General features: G+C 37.4%; 1 protein-coding gene across 5 annotated transcripts in view; it reads right to left on the bottom strand.

Moving 5' to 3' along the window:
• Window positions 1-932: 932 nt before the first annotated feature.
• PARG (poly(ADP-ribose) glycohydrolase) overlaps window positions 933-26,682 on the bottom strand; it is a 114,067-nt gene continuing 88,317 nt past the window's right edge. For 4 of the 5 annotated variants that reach the window (XM_017504700.2, XM_017504701.2, XM_037730022.1 and 1 more), the window contains 5 exons: window positions 24,383-24,461; window positions 22,772-22,880; window positions 15,257-15,362; window positions 2,813-2,941; window positions 933-2,150 (listed from right to left, as the gene is read on the bottom strand). In XM_017504700.2, the coding sequence (XP_017360189.1) occupies window positions 1,996-2,150; window positions 2,813-2,941; window positions 15,257-15,362; window positions 22,772-22,880; window positions 24,383-24,461 (578 nt within the window). In that variant the 3' untranslated portion in view covers window positions 933-1,995. The remainder of the gene's footprint in view (window positions 2,151-2,812; window positions 2,942-15,256; window positions 15,363-22,771; window positions 22,881-24,382; window positions 24,462-26,682) is intronic. The other variant, XM_017504702.2, reaches the window with a different exon arrangement.

Here is a 26,682-nt window from a genome sequence, read left to right on the forward strand (position 1 = left end):
AAACTAAAACAAGAAGCCCTAGATGAAAGAGAATTAAAAAGTGCTGTTAAATATCTCAGAATAGATACAAATGTTAAGTAGATGGTTGCTCTGATTTGTTTTGCAGAGGGCTGTTAGGGACAAAGTAATTGTGCCTTCCTCACTTTCCTCCTTCCTCAAAAAATGAACATTAGTTTTCTTTATGTTCCATGTGATTAAGCTGTCCCAATACCATAATATAATGGGACAAATAAAAACAGAAGTCAGGTTTTATTCTTGGAAATCTCCCCACAGCAAGAGGCAGTTAAGACTGCCACGCCACTAAGCCTGTGCAACAGCAGGCACTGAGTCTTAGCTTCTGTGTTCTGGAGTACCCGGCTGGGTGACTTCTTACTTGGATTAATGATTTCTCTACCACAAGAACCAACCTACACTGTTCCTGAAACATTTTAAAGAACTGGTCACTTAGTCTTGGGCTGTGCAGGAGGGCAAGAGTGCGGGGCTAGAAAAAGTAAGGACATGAAACAATCAAGAAACCTGCAACCAAAGCATAGCATGAGCTGAAAAGGAAAGAGGAGATTTTATTATCAACAGAACTAAAGACATATTCTTCCAAATTTGAGAGATGATTAAAAATCTTTGTTATTGTGGTAAAAAACTTCAGTGACAAATGGCTTCTTTCAGGTGCCAAAATTCACTATCCTCTTAATCTCTACATAAACAAAAACAGCTATGGCCATCAGCCAAACCAACAGGGTGGTTTAGGATTGTTTTGGAAATCTGAGTAGTAAGTGCTTCTGTGATGAAACCCTACTCTTGGTTAACACAGGATTGATTGGCTTTGGTTTTCACTTTAACCTCTGAAAGACATTAGTGTTTATGTTTGTTGCCAGATTTAAAAATGGAAAAAATTGTGACAAAGGACGTTAAACAGAACCCAGATAATGCCTAAACCTAATCATTTCCCACCAGTCCAATTTTATTTAGATTTTATGTGCTCACATATAGACACACTTCAAGAGCATGTTTATATATACATATACAAAATATAGATGATATAGGAGTTTCTGACAAAATGATTTATTACTGAAAATCCATTCACTATATAACCTTTGAATACCAGAGAAACTTCAATATGTACAAATCAGCATGAAGCTCCCAGTTCCCAAACTTTGGTTATATAAATATGCCTCAAGCACCGCAAAACAAACATTAGCTCTAATTTAAAAAGAAAAAAAGTACCAAGAAATTAAAAAAAAAAAACAAAACTCTTCAATCCTTTTGAATCTGTTTTCTTTATACCACGTCGGGAAAACCCTCTTTTGTTCCACATTTCCTTTCATCTCAGTTTCCAAAAATGGTATCGATAAAAACTGATCAGAGGAAGAAAGACAGACAAACCGTTATGAAGGTGATGTCTCAAAAGGGCAATTTCTGGAAATTATTTATCTTAAATAAAAAAACTATTTTAACCTAGGAGGTTTGCATTATGCAGCATATATGAAAAAAACCCTAATTCTTAATTTTCAGATTTTAAAAACTTAATGCAAGCATAGTAAGAGTTGAGTGGAAGGCTCATAGGGAGATTTTAAGCAAAATCAGTTAAAGAGATTCCTGGATTTCAGCTTGGTTCCTGGCCATCACTGGCATCTGCAGGCTGCAGAAGCAATTGGTATAATATATGGGCAGGAAAAAGGAGACCTGACAGAATGAGCACAACCTTTCATGGGATTTCACAAGAGATCTGATGGACAAAAGAAATACAAATCAAAGAATGAAGACTGAACTAGAAGAAAACAGAAACAAAACATATCTAAGTCCACATGAGTCAGGATGGAGGGGGCCTAGATGTACCAACTGACAATTGCATACATGTGGAAGAGATTGCGACCTTGACTACAAATGTGGATTATATACACACTTATATTAACTTAAATCAATTAATATATTACACCTGACAGCTCAAACAGGACATCTCTGGTGGGAGGTGGGAGGAGATGCTATTCGCTCGGCTCCTCAGGTCCCTGTCCTTTGCCCTGACTGGTCAGTTGTATCTGCACAGGACTCCGTGGCATGGTATATGAATGGATAAAGCTTGATGTCTGGTCCAGGGGTGGAACAGTTTCTGCATTCTTCATTGTAATATCGTAGCAACAGCTTATACACTTCTCCTGTACAGTAAAAGGTCAGATCACAGGCATATTAAGTATGCAATTTAAAAAACCTTAGAAAGAACACTCCAGTTTTATCTTAATCTAAATAGCATATGCTCAGATTTGACTTTTAAAAATACAGCATAAATTTCATATGCCTGTAAGGCTTTCCCAACATAAATTTTAAAAATTGTTTAAACTCTTTCAAGAAAGAAATTCTTAGCTCATGATAACAACAGGCTATACATGGTACATTGTCTATACATCCTCCTAGAGTTCACGGCAACCCTTGTTATATACTTAGCTTTCAAGGTAGCAAACACACTGGATGAACTCTGGCAGGTCTGAGAAATAGGACAGTGGGGCTTCTTAGGTCTGAACTTACCCTCCTTCATCTCTCCCCTTTAGGTTTTTATATACACAAAAGTAAAAATGAACACTAACTCCAACTTCTTGACCTTACTTTAGTAAGCTGATGTACTCAGTCAAGACTGTGGATGAAACTTTGCCAGAACAAAAAGACTGCAAATGCTGCCCCTCTGAGAGCTTTGTCCTTCCTGCTCAGAGCCATGCTTTTGTTTCCTTATACCCACTGTGATTCATCCAGATTTAGCAAGTGTTCCCACTGAATGCTGTACAATCCATCCAGATACCAAGTGTCAAGATTATCTCCTACTTACCAACAGTGAGGTTCCTTTCAGTAAGGAAAGTGTGCATGCTGTAAATGTCTCTCATCAATTCTGAGTCCCCAAAGGTGAAATAAACCACATCTCGTTCAGCTGCAGCAGCTGCCAGTATCTGTATTAAGGCTGAGGCAAAGAGAAAAGACACAGCTGTATCATGACACTTCCCATCTAGATACCTTTAGCTCTTTCAACCAGCTAAGTTATAGCTGGTGTGCCACAGCTTCATCCTAGATTAAAGATTTATAAACTGAACATACACATTATTAGAAATGGTGAACACAAGACAGGCATAAATCATGTAAGTGCGTGGCTTTTCAGATATGCTGCCAAGAATATCACAAAACTACAGAATTCCAACACAGGCACCTTTGCTGAACCACAAATAAAGGAAGCTGCAAACTGTGGGACGAAGGTGATATTTATATTCGCTTCTGTTAATCTGGAACTAAAATTCTTGTGTTTGCTTACTTTATGTAAGTACTACTATGTCTTATCACACAGCCACAGGCACATTTGAAAGGTTCTAATGTTCTCTTTAATCCCATAGCAGGTGTTCTGAAAATGGGCTGGGGAGCATATCTGAATCCCTCCTGCACTCCCACCTCCACTGGTCACTGCAGCATGGAAGCTGGAGTTCCCGAAAACACTAGACACTTTCTGGTGTGTTATAAGAATAAAAAAATAATCAAGATCTACTATCTCCAGGAATCAAAGTTACAAATCACTGGCCCTGAAGTGTGTTTCCAAAAATTTAGTTCCTTTACAATCTCAATAGATGGAATTTATTTTAAATAACCACAAAATTAAATATAGTTACAATAAATGCCCTTTTGCTAGTTTTAGATCTCTTACTCCATAAAAGGGAAGATGGGGATCAAATCAAAATATTAAAGAGGGTTTTTTTGTTTGTTTGTTTGTTTTTTGAGATGGAGTCTTGCTCTGTCACCCAGGCTGGAGTGTAGTGTTGTTATCATGGCTCACTGAAACCTCCACCTCCTGGGTTCAAGCAATTCTCCGCCTCAGCATCCTGAGTAGCTGGGATTACAGGCACCTGACAACATACCCGGCTAACTTTTGTATTTTTAGTAAAGACACAGTTTTACCATGTTGGCCACGCTAGTCTCGAACTCCTGACCTCAAGTGATCTGTCCGCCTCAGTCTCCCAAAGTGTGGGGATTACAGGCGTGTGCCAATGTGCCTGGCCAAAGAGGGTATATTTTTATAGTTTTTATTTTTGAAAGCATGTTAATATTCTACATATTTACAAATTAAAATACTAAGAATGGGAATGGGGAGAAGCCTACAATTGAAGGTAAACTAAAACAAATGGGGAGAAGCCTACAATTGAAGATAAACTAAAACAAATGAGCCTAATTTTAGTTCAAATGAATAACATAACTACACTGAAGAATAAAGGAAGAAGAAAAGGAAGAAAGAACCCAAGTAATTTACGAAGACAATATATGACTTATATAAGTCTATAAGACCATAATATATTGTCTCACGCCAGAAGGAGAGAACTGCAAAATTCCCAACTCTTTTTACGAGGTTTGCTTATTATAGTAGTACAGGTGAAGCAACTCTGAAACTATTTTTAACTATATTAGAGGAATGAGCAAATGAATAAATGTGTTGATGCTGCTGGGAAATGGTGTCTCACTATGGAAGAAAGGACACACAAAAATGGAATGGAGGAAGACAAAAAAGAACTGTGTGCGGATGGACTGAAATGGAAGGCATTGGTGTATACACTCATGATGTCAAAAATGTGTATGTGTGTGTGTGTGTGTGTACACATACACATTTTCTAGCTCTCTCTGCTAAAAGGGCCAAAAGGGAGATACCACAGTAGCAAAGAGCACACTCAGCATCCAGATCTTGGTCTCTACTAATCACTCCCTCCAAATAGAACTAGGTTCCTCATACAAATGTTAAATGCTATAGTTTGGACAAGGTAAAAGATGGTCTCAAAATATTTTGTTATACCAGAAATAAAGAAGTGCTCAAATGGATAAAAACCAAAACACACACACACACACACACACACACACAAAAAAAAAAAAAAAAAAAAAAAAAAAAAAAAAAAAAAAAAAAAAAACCACCCAGAAGGGCCAGCTCTTGCCCACAGAAGAAAGCCAAAGACTAACTGGTAAGGGTGGAGGGGGTGTTAGAACAGGAACATCCATTCTTTGCAACCATTGTGGTAAAGGTCAGGCAAGAGTCATTAACAGATTGAAATCTAGGGAAAATTTTGCCTTTGTCTTCCTAGAGATTGCTTATTAGTTACAAGAGAGAGAAAAAAACCTTAACTCTGCATTGGGGAAACTGGGTAACACCCTAACAGGGTGATCAAAATTAAGATCACCAGTAGTGTCAGATAGCCATGAAGTGCCTCTAGACAGCGTCACTGACACAGCATTCTGATGGAGAATGCATAACCTTAACCTCATCACAAGGAAACAGCAGACAAAGAACGTATTCTTCAAACACATCAATGTCATAAGAGACAAAGAAAGGCAGTGGAACTATTCTCGATTGAAAAGGAGGCTAACAAACATGACAACTACATGCAGTAGCTGACCCTGGACCCTGTGCTAGAGGGGAAAAAGGCTAGAAAGGGCTTTATTAGGTCAAAATGGGGATACAGATGAAACAGTAAATAAAATATCAGTGTACATTTATGGATTTAATAAGTATAATGTGTTTATATAAGATAATATTTTATTCTTAGGAAACACACATTGAAGTATTTAGGAAAGAGGGCATAGTATATGTAACTCAAGCTCAAATGATTCAGAAAAAAAATTGTGTGCATGTGTATACATATATCTGCATATAAAAAGGTGTGTATTTTTATTTTTATAAATTTTAAGTTATTTTAAAATACAAAGTTTTAAAATTAAATAGGAAGAAAAATATTTAAATTGAACAAGTAAAATCTGATATAGTTGAGTATTTCCTAGATTTGGGAATGAATCTATGACATTATAATATACATAAGATTCTAAAATACCATCAAAGTATGTCCTAATTTCCAAACTAATATTTATTGAGTATCCACAACATGGGAGGTGCCAGGACTATGCCTCATTAATCTCAGAGTATTGAAAGTAATTAACTCCAAAATAGAGGTAAGTTTTAATTAAAACTGCTCAACCAACTTATGCCTACATTAAAGCTTCAATACACCCGATTTCAAAAGGTTCCTAATTAACCTAAACTACACATAAAAATGAGAACTAATGAATCATCATCTTTCTCGACCAAGAAGTACCATTTCTTACCCTTTAGTGAAAATGAAAATTTAGCTTTAAGTATTTACTATTAAAAAAACAGAGACTCAAAGAAGAGTCTTTTTCATCCTATTTCCTACTAGATCACTAGTCATTTGCCATTTGTGAGAATGAAATATTAATAAAAACATTTAAAATTTATTTCTTTGTAGAATTTATTTTGAGAGAAAAAAACATGTACATTACATTCTTGATTTCACACTCATTTCTATTTGAGTATATACTGTACCATAAGCACGTGTTAAACTAGTTAGGACTGGGAGGCAGGAGATCCAAGTTCTATCCTCAGTCTTGTGCCAGCTATCTAGCTTTGTGACTTTAGCCAGTCACCCTCATTTTTCTCAACTACACAATGGAGTTAAATCAGATGCTCCCTAAAGATTCTTTCAGAGTTTAGAAATCCATAATCACTGTTGTAATTGTTTCCTCTCCATTAGATGCTAGATTATAAATACATATATGAAATTTCCAGAAAGATAATCTTGATCCCAGATACATCAGTAATCGCTAACAAAAGTTTATTTTAGGCATCCTTGTCTACAATCCCCAAGATCTTTGCAAATCTACACAATTATGCTTCATGATTTAAGTGAACTCTCTTGCATCAAAAGTTAGATGAGAATAAATCACAAATCTATTAGAGTATGTGGACTGATTCCAAGTATGATATAAAAACATCAAATTCTAACTTCAAGCACAACTACGTGCCAAAATAATCACTTAAATTAACCTGCAGGGAGCTGGGTTTTAATTTTCCTTTTGGCATCAATGTTAAGCTATGAAAAAATACAAATAAATATGAATAACATAAAAAAGCAATTCATAGTGTCCTATTGCAACAAATGGACCAAGCAAAAAACGGGTTAGATGATGGATACTCACACCACAGGTGTGGTATGAGGCCACCAGTATGTACTATTGCTAACAACTGCTAACACTGGGCTCTTACAGCATGTGGAACCCTGTTCTAGGAGCTTTACAAACACCACCTCATGATTCCTTACAAAAACTCGACAAGGTTAATTATTATTTCCATATTGAAAATAAAGAAATTTAGGCGCCAAAAGGTTAAGTAATTTGTCTCAGGTCACACAGCCAGAAAGTGGTGGAGTTGACGGAGACACCACTCAAGGACACATGCCCTCATCCACTGCTTCCAGGCTGCTGCAGCAATCCACCCAGCTCAACTCCAAGCAGACCTTACTACATGCCAGCCAGAACAACGTCTGTACATCATTTATTCAAATGACTTAAATGCATGCTGTCAAGGAGGCCAAAATAGTACAGATTTGAAAGTATTGTGCACATATTTCTACTGAGCTCACTTTGTGAGCTCTCACACTTTGGGTACCCTGAGAATTCAGCATTGCTCACCAGTCCCAAAAGTATTTCACTTCTTGTTTTTACCACACAGTACTCTTTGAAGCTAACTCTTATTCTCCCACTGGTCTTCTCCTCTGGCTACTGTTTTAAATCTTGACACGCCCCCTCTCCCACTATGGATGTTACTAATTGCTCAATCTTTGGTCCTCTAACCTGCTTTAAATATACTCTGTCTTCGAGAATGCAGCCGCATCGCTAGAACAGCAACTCCCAAATCTAGATCCAGATCCAGAGCTTGCAGCCAATACAAAAGCACACAAAGGCTTCAATCCTGGTTTGAATACTGGCACTACCATTTGCTATCTGTATGGCTCTAGGCTAATTTACCTCTCGATGCCCCAGCTGTTACCCCTATACAGACAAAAAAGAAAACCTACCTAAATAGGTTGTTGTGTGTTAACACAGGTGAAGAATATATTTAGTACAATTCCTAGAACACAGCATGCACTCAATATGTTCTCAAATAATAATAACGACAATAGTAATGAACATATATATTGGTTTTTGAGGAAGATGGGGCCAACTTTGAATGTTGGTTTTGATACTTGTTAGCTGCTCACTTGGGACAGGTTTATTAGCTGTCTATAAACCTTGGTTTCCCATTCTTAAAAATGGGGCAACAAATGAAAGGGTAACTGTGCAAACTGTAGGAGAAAATGCAGTGATTGTTAAACCCGGTTGATCCCAGCTCCCAGATAGTTAAAACAAATTCCTAAAGCCATTTTCCAAGTCTACTAACTCAGCAGTATCTCTGAAGTGCTGACAGAGATTGAGTATCCCTCATCTGAAATGCATGGGACCAGATTGGTTTTGGATTTGTTTTTTTGGTTATATTTTCAAAACCAGTTGAGTATCTCAAATCTGAAAATCTGAAACTGAAATGCTCCAAAGAGCATTACCTTTGAGCATCATGTGCTCAAAAACTTTTGGTAATTTTTTGAGCATTCTGAATTTTGGATTTTCAGATTTGGGATATTCAACCTGTAAGAAATATGCACTTGCTCCAGACACCTTTGAATGCTCATTATCATAAAAGACCCCATTCTTAGCACTGGGGCCATAAAAGAGGATAATACAGAAATGTTAAGAAAGGAATCTTCCTGAGCAAGGCTGGAAGACACCAAGAGAGTGTGATCTATTTTGGCAGAAGAAACCAAAGTGAGGAGGAGCCTGTGGTAGACAAAGTGAGGTGATCTGATCCAATGCTCTATTCTCCTACCTTCCATTTTTGGTTGGAAGTCCCCCCTTCCCCACCACCATAACCATACTTCCTATAAAACTCAGTCAATGGGCCGGTCTAGGCCAACCACAGCATGGTAGAAAATGACGTATCAGCACCGTCCAGATTCTTTTTCTGGAGAAACAGTCTGCCTGGAGTTTAACTATCTTGATTCCAAAACTGCAAAATAACTAGTAGAGACATTATTTAAGTTTAATATGAATGCACATAAGGTCTGAAAGAAATTTATAAAAAGTTTCTATATTTCAGAAATATTTTACTTAACATACATATGTCATTGTATGAGGCATCGAGAGGTAAATTAGCCTAGAGTCATACAGATAGCAAGTGGTAGTGCCAGGATTCAAACCAGGATTAAAGCCTTTGTGTGCTTTTATATTGGCTACAATTGGAAATCCTTTAAATCTCATTAGGGGACATGTCTTGTGCTTATTGATTCCCTGGTTATGATGATTTGGTCCAAGGGATGAGAAGTAATCCCAGTTGGTCAAAAAATTCATGGCATTTTTAAACTAAGGAATCCTCCTTTTTTCTTGGGTCACTGAACTGCATGGTTGCAAGTCTGGAACTATTTGGTCCTGGTTCCTGCCAAGCAGAGAAAATCTGATGGAGACAGACGAGAATGAGGCCATTATATTGAAAGAAGCAGGCAGGAAAGAAACCGACACCAACAGAAAGAGAGCCTGATTCTAGAATTGACCCACCCCTGAGGTCAATTCTACCCTGCCTTTCTTAGCCAAGTCAAGCAACAGTCCCCTTTTAGGTGGAAGGGATAAGCTACATTAGTGTCTCTTTCAACCAAAAGAATTCTAATATAGAGCTTTTTTGGTGGAAGGGAATGAGGGTCTTTCTGGAGTAGTTACCACTGGAGCAGAATCTTACAAGGGACAGAAGTAATTAGCCAGGTACAGACAGACAGTTACAGAAAAATGTGCAAAGCCCAAGATTAATTAAAGGCACAAAGAAGCTGCTGAAAAAATTTGTTAACTAGAAATTCATTGAGCATATTTATTTGAAAGTCACTTTCAGGTACTGACGGTAGATAATGGGGATAGAAAGGAAAATGCAAAAAAGTACAAGGCACCTTTTCATTATAGTAAACTGGCAATGGCATACTTGTTTACAGGTCAGGTAACATATATGGAGGTATCCAAGGGAGAGAATACAGTCATGGGGTCTTAGTTTCTATTGCTGGTTGGGCCAGTAAAGCCCCTTCCTCATCCTTCTTTTCTGCTTATCACTAGAGAGAGAAACTAAAAACCACAGCTTCAGGCTGCTAAGAGCCTAACAAAACAAAACAGAACAAAAACAACAAAATAAAGCAAGTTGGACAAACTTGTAAGTAAACACCAAAGGAAATGCTAGGAGAAATTTACAAAAACACAATAGAAGAAGGAATGCTAAAGTACCACTCAATTCCTTCACAAAATAAGCAAGTAAGATCAGAAGGATAGAGAGTCTGACTTAAAAGGTAAAGAATCTTACAGCCAAAGAGTAAGTCTTATACGCTTCAGAGACACCTTTTCAAGTGCCAACATGTCTGCAATAATTAACTGTTAAGTCATGAAGAGAAGTTCAAGAAACTCCAAAAAGTAGAAATAATATTATCTACATTCTTTGATTACAATGCAATAAAATTAGACATGAGATAAAAGCAAAATGTTTATCTATTGAGAAAATTTTAAGTTATCTCCTAAAACTCTCATGGGTACCTAGGGTCTGGTGGTACACTTGAGGCAGAAGCCCCCCACCCAAAAATCTCTGTTGAGACGAGATATAGAAAGCTTATGTTTTATGTACATTGATGCATATTAAATAATAAAAAATTAAAAAAAAAAAAAAAAAAAGGTGCTTCTACTCCAACCATGAGAAAAAAAGGCCTAATGTTGTAATCTACAGAATTATGACTTTTTCTGAGTTTATACGAGAGCTGTTTTTGAGGCAATCGAAGGTTAACAAGCCCCTCTCAGAAGATAAAATATATGAACTGTTTTATCTTTGAAAGTACACAGGAGAAGGAGATGGTCACCACAAAAATGGGTAAGAATAAATCAGCTAAAACGTCAACGAAATGTTAAAAGCCAAGTATGAACTAGGGGGTCACTTTGGAACAGTTAGGAGCACCAGAAATAAGTAGAGCTTACACTGACTCAAAAGCTTTTGCATGAGCTTCCACAAGGTGCTCAGAAAGATGGGGATCAGGCAGGAGGCCATAGGGAGCCCCTTTGGTGGCAAAGCCATGCAGGAGGCCACAAGCTGCTGCTGGAGCCAGGTCCAAAGCCCCTCCATCTCCCCCTAGTCCCTTCTCTCCTAGCCTCTGGCTCCTAGGGCCACTGCCTGCCTGAGGAAAAAGGTTGTTAGTAAACTGTCTACTGAATGAACTAATATATGCAAAATGGTCTCTTAATAGTTGTCAAAATAATATATAATCAAAGCAGTTCAAAACTAATTGTGAGGTTGGGCATGGTAGTGCATGCCTGCAGTCCCAGCTACTTGGGAGGCTGAAGCAGGAGGTTGAGGCTCTAGTGACCTATGATCACACCATTGCACTCTAGTCTGGGTAACAGAATGAGACCTTGTATCTTAAACAAACAAACAACTAAATTGTGGTAAAACACAAAACTCATGTACAATTAAGTAACAAGCATGTTAAAAATATTTTGCCTTCTTTCTTTTGTAATTTTCCTTTTTTGTAAAAGATGTGGTCTTGCTATGTTGCCCAGACTGACCTTGAACTTCAGAGCTCCAGCGATCCTCCCACCTTGGCCTTCCCAGTAGCTGGGACTATAGGCATGTACCATCATGCCCAGCTTAGCCTTATTTCTATTAATAATTAAAGAAATAAAAGTTTAAGGATTTATACCTGCCCATGTTACCCACTATGAACACTTTTGCAAAGACTTTTTGTTACAAAAATATATGCTCACAATAAAAAAAATACAGATCAAAAATAAAGTATAAAACATCACTGACCAGGTGTGGTGGCTCACAACTGTAATCACAGCACTTTGGGAGGTCAAGGTGGGAAGATCCCTTGAGCTTAAGACCAGCCTGGGTGACATAGTGAAACCCCATTTCTACTAAAAATAAAAAATGAAAAAACTCCAACAAAACAAAAAGAATATCACCCACCAAAGACCAACCATAGTTAATCTTGGCACATAAACAGATAAACATAGAGAACCTCAAATTTGTGTGATATTTTATATTCATAATTTAATTTTAAAATAGTTTATATGACGTACATTGTGTATTTCTCCCATTTGTCAATATTCCAAAACCATCTCTCCCTGTCAGCAGATACATTTCTAAAATGGTTTTTAAAGGAAGCATATTTTATTGCATAAATGTACCATAATTTCTTTCTTTTTAACATCATAGTTTTAGTAACCAATTCCCCCTTGAAGGACATTATGACTACTTCTAAATTTTTAACGAATATTTAGGCTAACGAAGGGGAGGGAAATGTCACAGTTACTCCAAAATTTAAATCTCAGTGGTTGAGAAAATAAACTATATAATGGAAATCTTTGACTACTACACTTGATAGTCACCAGAGCAAGCACAGCTGCAGTCTGAAAGGCTTTTTAGCCAGAAAAAAAGAAAAAAATGAAAAGAAGTGAACACATTTATAAAGCTTTCCAAACTGTCTATCACAAATGACCATGGCTTATAGCAGACCTAGCTTCTGGATTGATGATTTGAATCTAGTCATTCATTTTACTTAAGAGAAAGACAGGGAAAAAGTTTCTGTCATAAGATCAATAAGCCCAGTGAAAAACAGGTTTCCTCAAACACTGAAAACAGCACCATACAGTTTTTGTTTTTGAATTTGAAGAAAATGTAGGTAAAAGTCTTTAGCATAAAGGGACAGGAAAGGTCTTTCTAAGCACATCACAAGAATGTGAACACATAAAAAGTACCTCAGTAACTTCAGCCTAATCGGTTGAAATAAATGAAGAAACAGAAAAATGTTTGTAACACATAATAGTTAAACAAGGTCAGGCACAGTGGCTCATGCCTGTAATCCTGCACTTTGGGAGGCCAAGGCAGGCGAATCACAAGGTCAGGAATTCGAGACCAGCCTGGCCAACATGGTGAAACCCAGTCTCTACTAAAAATACAAAAACTTAGCTGGGCATAATGGCAGGTGCCTGTAATCCCAGCTATTCGGGTGGCTGGAGCAGAAGAATCGCTTGAACCCAGAAGGCGGAAGTTGCAATGAGCCAAGATCGCGCCACTGCACTCCAGCCTGGGCAAACTGTCTCACAAACAAAACAAAACAAAAAACCAACCCCCCTAAAACAGTTAAACAATACTTTTTTAATACACAAAGAGTTATTAAACCAGCCAGTGAAAAAAATCAAACTACTCTCAAAGAGATGAATGGGCAGAAGGCATGAAAAAGCAATTCATGAAACAAATGCCCAATAAACATGAAAACTGTTGAACCTCAGAGAAATTAAAAAGAGTGACAAAGTCCTGTCTTGGTGATGCTGCTCATGTGAGAAAGATAATGTGAATTGATATCGCCCTTCAGAGTGCCATTTGCAAGGATCAAAATAAAGTATACATAACCTTTGATTCATTAATCTCACTTCTAGGAATTTAGCTTAAGTAGATAATTATACATAATATATATAATTGTACTACACACTGTAGTACTGCTTATAACATAATGAAAACAACCTGTGAATGGAGAATCTGTGGAATAAATTATGGTACATATGTGCATACAACAGAACACTGTGTAGCCACTAACAAATGGTGAGTACTCAGTAGATCTACATTTGTTAGTGGTGAAAACCATCCATGGGACTGCAGACTTTCTAAAAGGAAGAGGCTGGAGAATAGAACAGAGGGTGTCACCTCATCAACAGTTACACAGATTGCTAAACAGAGATGACCTGAAGGATGGCCACCAAACGCTGACAGTGAATTCTGGTGATTTTTATATATGTCATAGTATTTTTCTGGATTATAAAAAACAATAACAAAGGTGTCATTTTAATAAAAATGTTAAGAAGCATTTAACTAACGAGGGGAAAAGCAGTTACATTATGACAGATGCAACTATTCCCAAAGAGATGAATTTTATCTAAATCTAGTTTGGCTATGAAGGCCAGCTGGCTGTTTTATGTCTGCTTTATTGTTTGAGTGTTACTTTGTTAACTGTGGTATAACAAAGAATTTTTCTGGCAATCTTGGGTTCCTGGTAGAAGCTTCAAAACCTTTGTTCTGGTAATGAGGCGATTCAGATTGCACTCTTGGGAGTCAGGGGAGGGCAGGAGATCGAGCTCAATCATGTGGCCAATGATTTAATCAATCATGCCTACAGAATGAGACTTCAATGAAATCTTTGGTCACCAAAGGTCAGTGCAGCCTCCTGGCTGGTGCACACTCCAGGGACGTTCCGGAAGAGTGGGGTGCCCTGACACTAAGAGGAAGGGTCGTGGAAGCTCTGTGAAACTTCCAGGCTTCGCTTTATATGTCTAGTATATAATAAAACTGCAATGATAAGGACAGGACTTTTTTTCTGCATTCTGGTTAATTATTGAACCTGAGGTGGGGACATGGGAACCTCTTGGATTGGTAACCAGCTGGAAAGAAATGTGGGTGGCCTGAGGATCCCCCTGAAACTTGTGAATGGAGTCTGAAGTGGGGGCAGTCTTGTGGACTTTGTCCTTAATAGGCAAGATCTGCAATTACTCCAGGTAGTCGATGTCAGATTTGCAATGCAGTACACCCAGCTGGTGTCACACCAGGTGGAATGAAATGGAAAAGTAACCATCCTAAGTAATGATATAGTATTATTTTTTGTAACTGATACTTTGAAAAGAAAATGTCAATGTACTAAATGGCCAATAGCTTTGTTGATCAAGATTGTGAACTTTCTACCACAAACAATAAGAAATGTTTCAGCTTCTTGAGCATCCAGATGCCTCCAATCTGCGCCATGCATGTAGCTCTCCCAGGCTGTGCTCCCCGAGTTCCATGGGCCTCCACTATAGCACTCATTCCTGTGTATTGCATTGGTCTATGCCTCTCTCTCACACGCTGTACTATGAATTCCAAAGGAGGCATCACATCTTCTCCATCTTTGTATTCTCAGAGCCTACCACTGTGCCTACAAAGTAGCAAAGGTGCTATTAAGTTTGGTGGATAAATGAGTCAATGAAATAACTCTCCATAAAAATAACTCCAGTGAAGGAAAGTGCTTGAGTGCAAGCTCAGGTTTGCAACTTCAGTCTTTACGTGCTCTTCTCTCCCTGCCAACCTTTCAATATTCAACTAAATACTGTATCTGGGAGATCAAAGTGATAAGTAACCTCTGCAGAGAAATGGTAAATGAAAAGAACTCCTTTAAACATAATAGGAAAAAAGAAAATAGTGTTAAATACTCCTTTTCCTTCTCTCTTAGGTTTTTATGGTCTCTTATGATAGAACATTAGAAATCTGGCTTGAAGGACTAATTTTTTTCCATGGTCAGAGTGCTTTTATCCTTCTCTACAACTTACTCACCTTTTAACCTGGCATCACCTCCAAAGGCACCACAGCCCCAGTTTCCTGTGGCCACTGCAGAAAGATTCTCTGAAGAAACTCCAGGACGAAGAAATCCACAGTAAGCCTGCAGGATAAAAGAAATATCAAAGCCTGTGAGTACCTAGACACTAACAGTGTTTCTGACTGATGCACTAGGATTAGTATCCATTATCAAGCTATGTTCAATTTCTCATTTTTTTTTTTTCCTTAAGGGCCAAAGTAGAGGGAAAAACAAAGAGCTCAATCATGTGGCCAATGATTTAATCAGTCATGCCTACAGCATGAGACTTCAATGAAATCTTTGGTCACCAAAGGTTTACTTCATAAAAACAAACCATGAAACTGAAATTAAACCTCATTCAGTGTTTAGATCAATAATCATGCAAAGGAAGAGACTAAGAAACGATAAATTCTATTATTTATGTATTTGGATCCTAAGCAAATAAAATCCCTCAAACCAATACAAGTCCCAATTTCTTTTTCCAATTCAAACAAACAGAAATGGAAATAGCAGAGCTATACTTTAATGTGCAAAAACTGCTTAGTGAAACTAAGGCCTAATATATAAACTTAAAAACTATAATACCAATGACAAACTACTAGGAAAACCCACCAGGAAAGGCACTTGTTAGAACAGTTTTCTTTTTCTTTAAGGCTTTAATCACTAGTTTTTTAATCAGGCAAAAAAAAAAAAAAAATCTGAGAAAAATACAATATATTCTGAGGATGCTGGCTAAGTATTAATTAAATAAACAGCTCATTTTCTATATGAGAAGGCCATTGTGTAAGATCCCAGAGTTCCTAATTTCTACTTCTTTGTGTCAGCTACTTGGTCTTCCTGGCTTCCTTCTACATTCTTAGTTTTCTGAAGTGATCAGACTGTAACAGGTTTAATACAACAGCAAAGCAAAACTCTCCTGCATTCTCAAGTTCCAAACAAAGCCTAAAATATAGCTTACACATAGTAGCAAATACAGTTAAAAGAATGATCTTGACAAATGTTCCCAGAGAAAAACCAAGGATAAAGAAAGATGCTTCTATGAAACCCACACATAGAAATACAGTAAATTGTTCTCTGAAGTTTCCATAAAGGTATAAAAATTTATTTTACACAGTGCCTGGATGGATTAACAAGGCTATTCCTTCCATACCCTCCTAGACTGTAAATCTTGACAGATATTAATTATAAGTTGGTATCAGATCATTATTCAACACTGTGGTATGGAGCTTACACAAGCAGTCACAAATTACCTGCATAGTCAGATGCATGGAGCTTCTGAAAATCTCTTTTAGGTCAAAAAAACCTGAGAGCTCCATTTTTTTGAATAGGCTCTTGAAAGATAGTCTGTGTCATTAAACGAACACAGGAGAGAACAAACCCTCTGGAAGAATAAATGTAACTTTGCAGCTTTGTTTCCTGTCAGATTTTTCTAACAGGCCTAGAGAGAAGGAGCCTTCCTCAGACTCCTAGTTCACGTCTCTGTTTTATACTATCAGAATGATCTTAGTTTCTTTCTTACTGCTGTCTCTAAATAACTGGGTTAACTATACTTTAATATGCAAAAATAGCTTAGTGAAACTAAGGCCTAACAATTGAGAATTTGAAACATTTAAATTATTAGACACAAAATCTACTATATAATATTATCCAATTTTCATGGAAAATTATCAATCTTGAAAAATGGCCATTAAAAACAAACAATGAAACTGAAATTAAACCTCATTCAGTGTTTAGATCAAATCTTTAAAAGCTCATGGCTGTGAACGCAGCACTTTGGGAGGCTGAAGTGGGAGAATCACTTGAGCTCTGGAGTTTGAGACTGGCCTGGGCAATATGGCTAGAATCTTGTCTTTACAAAACAAAAAAAAAATGAGCCAGGTGTAGTGGCGCATGTCTGTGGTCTCAGCTACTTGGGAGGCTGAGGAGGGAGGACTGCTTGAGCCTAAGAGGTCTAAGCTGCAGTGAGCCATGATCATGCCTCTGCACTCCAGCCTGTGTGACAGTGAGATTCTATCCCCCACCCCGGCCATGAAAAAATGTTCATTAGATAGAAATTAAATGATAAAATTACACAGAATTTAGAATAACTGGTTACAATGATTAAATACAAAATTATTTTATTCTGTTAAGAACCAAGCATTTGTAAGGTCAGAAGTAAGACAGCAGTAGTATGCTGCCCTGAGCCCTCTTTGGAAAGTCAGCCCAGGCTTCTCCATTCTCTAAGAAGGATGTGTGAAGTGCTGGAGACCAGGGCAGAGCCTTGAATCAGGGGACCTTTCCTTGTATGAGTAGGAATTGAACTCCTATGGTAAAGAAACAAAGATCAGATAAGGATAGAGACATCGAAAGAGTTGCCAAGCTCTCACTACACACAGAAAGGAACTAGGAGTTCTCAAGAGCTCTATATTGGCAAATGTGTTTGTTTTTCCCCACCCAGAGCAAGAGTACTTGAAAAGACTGATCAGAGCTGCAAGAGTTAAAGAAAGCCAGTTTGGACTCTGGCCATACCCAGACCTGATATTCTGCAATGACAGAGCAATTTATTTTTACTAATAAACAACTTAGAAGGCGGAAAAGGAAGAGGAAGCACTGAGACTTCAGGATAGTAAATAGAAGATACCAATGAACGACAGTATCTTGGAATGAGTTTTGATGAGAAGGGAAGAAGACAGAAAACATAAAGGTAATTCAGGAGTTCTGAAGGTTGCAAAGGGATGTGTTGAGAAGCAAGACGAAAATATTAGTACCTAGAGTTAAAAACTAGAGACCAACCAGGAAATGGTTATGATAGAAATGCAGAAAAGAAGTAAAGAAAATGGAAAAGAGACCAAAACAAAACTGGTGTAAAAGTCTACAGGCCCAAAGTGAGGCCCAGGAAAGAGATGGTATCCAGAATAATAGTGTGGCACAAATATGCAACCACACACTTAAGTAAGATCTTTGGCTTCAATATCCATTTTAGCAGGCCCAAGCAGATAGACAGTTGTGCACTGCATACTGATGTTGCAGTCAACAACAAAGCACAAACACAATGATGGTCCCATAAGATTATAATATCATATTTTTATAGTACCTGTCCTATGTTTAAGACACAAATGCCTACCACTGCATCACAACTGCCTATGGTATTCAGCACAGTAACATACGATACTGGTTTGCAGTCTAGGAGCAATAGGCCACACCATCTAGCCTAGGTGGGTAGTAGGCTATACACTCTGTGACATGTGCACAGTGACTGCTTCTCAGAATGCATCTCCATCTTTAAGTGATGCATGATTTTACTTAAATGTCTTTCATTATCATGTAAATACATTATTCTATTTGCTAAAATAATAATTTAATAATTATTGTTCCTTAAGAGTTGCTCAGTTATATGAAGTTAATCTACTACGCTTGTTTAACTTAATACACAGTGGATATTAATACTGATTTCCTGAGGTTTTTAGTATTCTGTGATTTCTTATGATTTTTTTTTTTTTTTGAGACAAGCCTTGCTCTGCTGCCCAAGCTGGAGTGCAGTGGTGCGATTTCAGCTCATTGCAACCTCCACCTCCCAGGTTCAAGCAATTCTCCTGCCTCAGCCTCCCAAGTAGCTAGGATTACACTTTATCTTTAAAATAATTATAACATTCACACATTGTTTTTGCTATTTTAAAATGCACCATAAAATGAAAAAATTATGCAGATCTTAGTTTCCTCATATGTAAAATCCAAGATTGGGTTGCATTTTTAATGGTTATTATGATTCTATATATTCAGAAACTTAAGGGAAAACTCACTACAAATGATACATTTTGAATATTCTTGAAAAGTAAAATGACACATATTTTATGAAAAGATTGTAAGTGCTCAAATGCTGAACTTCTAGAAATACCAGCAGCAAATATTGACTGGTTTGTTATCATGCTTTGATTTAATAACAGTCCTATTCCAAATATGGTGGTGGATAATAACAAAAACATCAATAAACAGATCAATTTTTTAAAAACGGCAAATAGGGATGATTTCCATCTCTTCACTTTGTTCAATTCAGATCCAGAAAGTTTCACAAAACATATTCATTACTTAATCCTACCTAACATGGCAAGTACAACTTTTCACAGGTGATTTCTTTCTTCCCTTGCAGAGCTATCTGCCACTTTTACAAGCTGAAGTCATAAATCTTTCTAACCCTAAGATAATTCTCCTTTAGAATGTCTCCTGGCTGATCTCTCACAGGATTAAACATTGCTTCACAGTTTCAGTTAGAAACAAGGAGACTGGTTTTTCTCCTTCAAAAACCAACTCTACTTGCAGGTCACAATGTAGATCCAGAGAATTGTGCAAGTTATATCTAAAGTGATTTAACATAGACTTCTGCTCTAAAACAAAGTTTACAAAACATGAGATATTGGGCCAGGTGTGATGGCTCATGCCTGTAATCCTAGCACTTTGGGAGGCAGAGGCAGGAAGATCACAAGGTCCAGAGATCAAGGCAATCCTGGCCAACCTGGTGAAACCCTGTCTCTACTAAAAATACAAAAATTAGCTGGGCGTAGTGGTGTGTGCCTGTAGTCCCCGTTACTTGGGAGGCTGAGGCAGGAGAATCACTTGAACCTGGGAGAGGGAAGTTGCAGTGAGCTGAGATTGCACCGCTGTACACCAGCCTGGTGACAGAGTGAGACTCCGTCTTAAAAAAAAAGATCTGAAGTCAGGGGAGCCTGGATTTGAGCGCTGGTTTGGTCACTGCCCAGCTATGTGACGTGGCCTGGGACCAATTACTCAACTTCCTAAGACTCAGTTCACTGTCTCTAAATTAGAGACAAGAAAAATAAATCAGACACTGTATTTAAAGCACTAAGTAGAATGCCTCATTCACAGTAAGCAATCATTTAATGGCAAGAATTACTTTTACTATTGTTATCTGTATAATTTGAAAAAAAATGCCACCTGCATTTAACTGAAAATAATCTTTTATGAGTTATAAATTAGACTTTATTCCATATTGACATGAGTAATGGTAGGTTGAAAATAAATTCAGAACTGCATCACTATACATTAAAAATTAACCCATCTGCTTCATATGGCTTCATCTGTCCCAAATTTGATTTGACACTGGACTTACTAGGCTTATTCAGCACTTGAAGAATATTTAGGAAATATCTAACAATTTGTGACATATGGAGTGATTTAAGATAATGTACTTATGTAACTTCTAAAATGTTTATCTCAAAAACCTATATTAACATTGTCTAAGAAGTTATTTAATCATCAATTAAGTCATTTAACAAAATATTTTTGAGACTTCCATAAGGCAGTGTGACCAACCCTCGTCAACTCCCAATGAAATAAAACTCCTGTTGCCAGATTTCTTAAAGACTCATTCTTTGTATAAAATGCACCTCATAAGGACTCCATATTCTAAAAATAAATGGTCTTCCATGTTGCCAATACTTACAACTAACCTAACCTATTCACATATATCTTTAAAATTTCTGGTGTCTTTGAGGATGGGCAAACTGAGGGTTGGTGATATACAAATAAGTGCAGAGAGAATCAACTGGATATGCGCAATTTAAAAAAGACTTATTTATGCCCAAAGTCACCTTCTTAAAAAGACCATAATTGAAGATAACTTCTAAAAGTGAGTAATCTAGTTCTCATAGGAAAGAATATGTAGGAGTAGACTTTATTCATAAAAAAGGGAACCTTTCAGTTTGTATTCATGTATAACCGTGGCTAAACACATTTTGGTTCTACTTTCCTTTTCATATATTTCTCTTCAAACTACCCACTGCTTATATAAATGTCCCCTTGACCATGTGACAAATTCACATACACATGTTTAGGTAAGTAATGCCTGTTGAAAATTTAGAGATAAATCTTACTCTGCTCGATATACTCTATCATAAAAAGATCATGGCACTGGGGACAACTGCTTTAAGGCAAGAGTTTTTAACAGTGAAAGTAGGCTTACATTTAAAATGTATCCAGTTCTTAGTAAAAGTTACTCTTCAGGCAGGGCATGGTGGCTCGTGCCTATAATCCCAGCACTGTGGGAGGCCGAGGCAGGGCAGATCGCTTGAGTCCAGAAGTTTGAGATTGGCCTGGGCAATATAGTGAAACCTGGTCTCTCCAAAAAAGAAAAATTGGCCGGGTGTGGTGGTGAGTGCCTGTACTCCCAGCTACTCAGGAGGCTGAGATGGAAGTATCACCTGAGCCCAGAGAGGTTGAAAGTCTGCAGTGAGCTGTGACTGCGCATGCCACTGCACTCCTGCCTGGGCAACAAAGACCCTGTTTCAAAAAAAAAAAAAAAAGATACTCTTCAGTACAGGCAAATCTCTGACTTTCAGAATCAGGTAGGAGAGAACTTTTAGAATTATTGATACACCAAAGGCCAGTCATTCTGGATAGTTTTTCTGAGGAACTATATTTTATTTTTATTTTTAAATAAATGATGTCTGTTATGTAAGTTCAACTTTAAAGTCCAGTGCATTATTCTTCAAACATTTTATAAAATTTGAGAACTCTAAACATTAAAATAATTTAACAAATTACACATACGAGAACATATTCAACAATAAGATTCTTCCAAATGGATCAGTATATAAGATACCTAATTATGTTCAAAATATCTAACTAAGTTGTAAGTGTAGTAAAAGTCTGTCTAGATCACTGCTGTTATTCTCAGAAGTCTGTGTAGGAACTGGCACACCACGTGTAGCCATGTAAAATTACAAGCCTCATTATCCTAATAATCTCATAACCAAATCCTACTCATGGGAGTGAAACAATGATTTTCAGAATTGGGTCAGTCTTCTTGGCTATATGAATAAGAAAATCTTTGCCGAGTGAATAATTTGAGGAACTAAAGAAAATCTCTGCTGTTTTGGGAAGGCCCAAAATCTAGAAAATATAATCACCACTCTATTGTGTAATAGAGTTTATTTATTATGGCTGCCAAAACTAAAGATCTGAACAACAGATATGGCTTATTTTTATATTTCTGTAATACCAAAAAAAAAAAAAAAAAAAAAATGAACATAGCAGGCGGCGCTAAGTATTGCAGAAAATAATGGATCCCATTATAAATCTTACCTAAAATAGAATAACATTTGACTTGGCTTTTTCAGTTTTTCTGTTTTAACTCTGATAGCATACTTTGCAGAGGAAATGTCATTGGGCAGGTCTGAGAAAAAATTTTCAGAGCTCATTCATTTCTACATGGTTTTACAATGATAATGTTCCATAGCAGCTAAGGTACTTGATGAGATAAATGCATGTGTGGGGTTTAAAACCAAGCAACAGCCTATCTGGCAACCTTAGCTGCTAATCAAACAATTACAAAATGGAAAGTACATCTTGTACAAGCTGACAGAGTCATTAAATCAGGAGAGCTGTGGGCAGACATACTGACACTGCAAGAATTACCAGAAAGCATTAATTTCGGCATTAATAAAATGGCAGTAAATAGATGACAGCTGCCAGATGAACTAAGAAATAAGGTTACTGGCCTTGTTAAGCTCGCGTCTCATTTTCTCAGGCACAAACTGATCGAGGTAGCGTCTGAAGTGAAGAGCATCAATGGCAACGATCTCAGTGCAGCGCCGCTGCCAGTCGTCCCTGGGACAGAACGAAAAGGGGAGAAAGATAAGGAACAGGACCGATTTTATATCGCACAAATAAAATCCTCTCAGGGGTCAGGTTGCCAAGACTTTAGCTGTGTTAAAATATTAAAAACAAACAAACCAGTGTCTGCAGGTCTCAGCAAAACAGCAGGGAAGGAAACACCCTTTATTTCTAGATTGAGGCATATACAGTATGCAGTATCAGCCATTAAAAAGTAAAATGAAAAATTACCCAGAGACAACACAATGACATCATGTAAACAGGTACACCATTTATAGTAAGTCTCAGAAGTTAAAGGATCTGGGGGCAAACAAAAGGAATTTAGTTCTTTGTTTTCCTCTAAAGACATGGCATTTGCATCCTGACAAAAGCTCATTCCTCCTTTGCTTTGAGAGATCTGCTCTAAGTCACCGGGGTTGTAACATCACTATATATTGTCCAAGAAATAATCCTAAGAAGTGTTACAAAAATGTGAAATAATTCAGTCAGCATTCTACCTACTGTGCTCAACTGAGGACTGTGAGAAACTATTTTTAAAATAACAGAGACATCAAAGCAGAGAATAACATGTTGCCTGTGGAAATAGAAAGGACTGGTTGAGATGATAATTTTGAAAACATGTAAAATCCCAAATATTTAATCTCTTTATAAACTTGCATATATTGCTATGCCATTTCTATTGTCGGTGTTCACACTGAAAACCAACAGAAATTTTCATGCTGGTTTGTAAATAATTATCACAAATAAACATCTATATAGATATTTGTTGCAACCACATATTTTAAACAAAATAAAGAGAAGGAAAGCAGAGGATGGACTTGAGACATTACAAAGAATAAATTTGTGGCACGTGGGCAAAAGCTGATTCTTTCTGGCACAATGGCTTTCTCATCAAATAACAAACAAAACAAAAGAAAACAAAAAACTCCACAAGCTATTAGGTAGCATTTCTGCAAAATTTTATTTCTGGTAAACTAGAAGCAAGAATGTCAAAGTGGAAGACTCTGTTGCAAGAAGAAACAGGAGATAGGAGCAGCAAAGCCCACTGAAGGTTCTGCCATCAACTGGTTTGTGGCATTAGGTCAACTTCCCAACATAGGTTTCCTCTGTCTACCTAATTTCACAGAAAAATTAAAGATAACTTAAGCTGGTCAAAGGCTTTAAGCTCTAATTGAACCTATTCTAATCAGATTTAAGCATGGAATTGAACTTCCAGGGCTTCTGATTGTAGCTCAGAGGTAAAGAACTGGAGAGAATTCTGTCCCTCTTGGTCTTTGCTTTAGACTTTCGGTTTTATCTTCTCTGTTCTTCCCTTTGATACAGAGAGATGGTAATAGTATTTTAACTGCTAATGAACCTGTAATGCTGATTCCTTTCTTTCTTTTCTTTTAAGTTCACTTGTTGAAATAAGGGTAGAGGGAGTAAGAGTGTATCAGGGTCAAGCCCACATTCCTTTGCTTTTAGCCATGCAATTCTGAAGACAGAAACAGACTCACCTTTCACTCCCATCTTCATGGCTCCGGGCCCAACGATATGTCTCAGCATAGCCTGTGTATTCGCTGTACTGCTCAGTACCTGAAACAAATAATCTGTCACTATTAACTTCACACTCAGTGGCAAAAACATTCCACCTAACATAACACGGCAAGGATCACTTCTATTTAGTACTATAGCGAAGGTCTCCTCAGCCAGTGCAGTAAGGCAAGAAAAGAAACAAAAAGGCATAAAGAATGTAAAAAANGAAACAAATAATCTGTCACTATTAACTTCACACTCAGTGGCAAAAACATTCCACCTAACATAACACGGCAAGGATCACTTCTATTTAGTACTATATCTAAGGTCTCCTCAGCCATTGCAGTAAAGCAAGAAAAGAAAAAAAAAAGAAAAAAGAATGAAAAAAAAAAAAAAAAAAAAAAAAAAAAAAAAGTCAAACTGTCCCTATTTGTAGATGTCATGATTGTTTACATAGCAAATCCTAAGGAATAACTGAAATAATGAAAGAGACCAGGCATGGTGGCTCACACCTGTAATCCCAGCACTTTGGGAGGCTGAGCGGGTGGATCACATGAGGTCAGAAATCCAAGACCAGCCTGGCCAACATGGTAAAACCCCATCTCTACTAAAAATACAAAAGTTAGCTGGGCATAGTGGTGTGCGCCTGTAATCCCAGACACTAGTGGGGCAGAGGCAGGAGAACTGCTTGAAGCCAGAAGGCAGAGGTTGCAGTGAGCCGAGATCATGTCACTGCACTCCAGCCTGGGAAGAAGGGGAGAAACAAAGTAAAGAAAGAAAAGGAGGGAAGGGAAAAAAGAAGGAAGGGAGGAAGGGAGGGAAGGAGGGAAATTAAAATAAAGGAAAAGCATATAAGTAAACTTAGTAAGATCAAGGGTATCTCTATAAACTAGCAGCAAACCATGGGAAAAGAAACATTTTTTTAAAAATCCACTACCCATAATGTCAAAAACCATAAAACATCTAGGAGTAAATGCAACAACAAAGGAGACACTACTGGCGAGGCACAGTCGCTCATGCCTGCAATCCTAGCTAGCACTTTGGGAGACCGAGGTGGTGGATCACCTGAGGTCAGGAGTTCGAGACCAGCATGGCTAACATGGTGAAACTCCCTCTACTAAAAATACAAAAATTAGCCAGGTGTGGTGATGCCTGCCTGTAATCCCGGATACTCAGGAGGCTGAGATTGGAGAATCGCTTGAACCCAGGAGGCAGAGGTTACAGTGAGCAGAGATCGCGCCACTTCACTCCAACTTGGGTGACAGAGCAAGACTTCTTCTCAAAAAAAAAAAAAAAAAAAAAAAAAAAAAAAAAAAAAAAAAAAAAAAAAAAAAAAAAAAAAAAAAGAAGATGACACTACTGAGAAAAAGAAAACTTAAGCAAATGGAGAGATATACTATGCTTGAGATAGAAAACTCACTATTGTTACAATGTTAATTTTTGATATAAAGATTCACATCAATCTTAAATAATGCAAGTAGACTTTAAAATATAATAATTAAGAAGGTGATTTAAAAATTAAAATACATGGAAATGCAAATAATCCAGAATGAACAACCACAAAAAAAAAAAATTGAAAAAAAACCAAGAAAATTGGAGCACTCAACAACCTAAACTGAACACTTACTTAGTCTTGGCTTTCAGAAAGACCAAGAGGTCAATGGAATTAAGCAGGCTCCGTAAGTACATCCACACTTGTATGGTCAACTGATTTTCAACAACGATGCTAAAATAATCCATCAGAAAAAAAAATAGCTTTTCTACCAAATACTGCTAGAATAAGTAGACATTCATCGAAAAACCACCTTAACTGTGGCTGCACACTAAAAATAAAAATAAAAATTATTTTCAGACGGACCAGACGTAAACATAATACACAAGGCTATAAGACTTCCAGGAGAAAACATAGGAGAATAGCTTTCTAACACTGGGGGTAGGTATAAATTTCTTAGACAGGATAAAGAAAGCAGTGACCATAAAATTTACAAAACAAAAACTAGAATAAGCAAAATCAAATACTTCTGGTCATTAAAACTCCTTCAGGGCTGGGTGTGGCAGCTCATGGCTGTAATCCCAGCACTTTGGGAAGCTGAGATGGGTGGATCACTTGAGTTCAGGAGTTTGAGACCAGGCTAGCTAACATGGTAAAACTCTGTCTCTATTAAAAATACAAAAATTAGCCAGGCATGGTGGCACGTGCCTGTAATCCTAGCTACTTAGGAGGCTGACGCAGGAGAATCACTTGAACCTGGGAGGAAGAGGTTAAAGTGAGCTGAGACCA

The sequence above is a fragment of the Cebus imitator genome, unplaced genomic scaffold (assembly GCF_001604975.1).
Source record: "Cebus imitator isolate Cc_AM_T3 unplaced genomic scaffold, Cebus_imitator-1.0 Scaffold326, whole genome shotgun sequence".
Lineage (NCBI taxonomy): Eukaryota > Metazoa > Chordata > Mammalia > Primates > Cebidae > Cebus > Cebus imitator.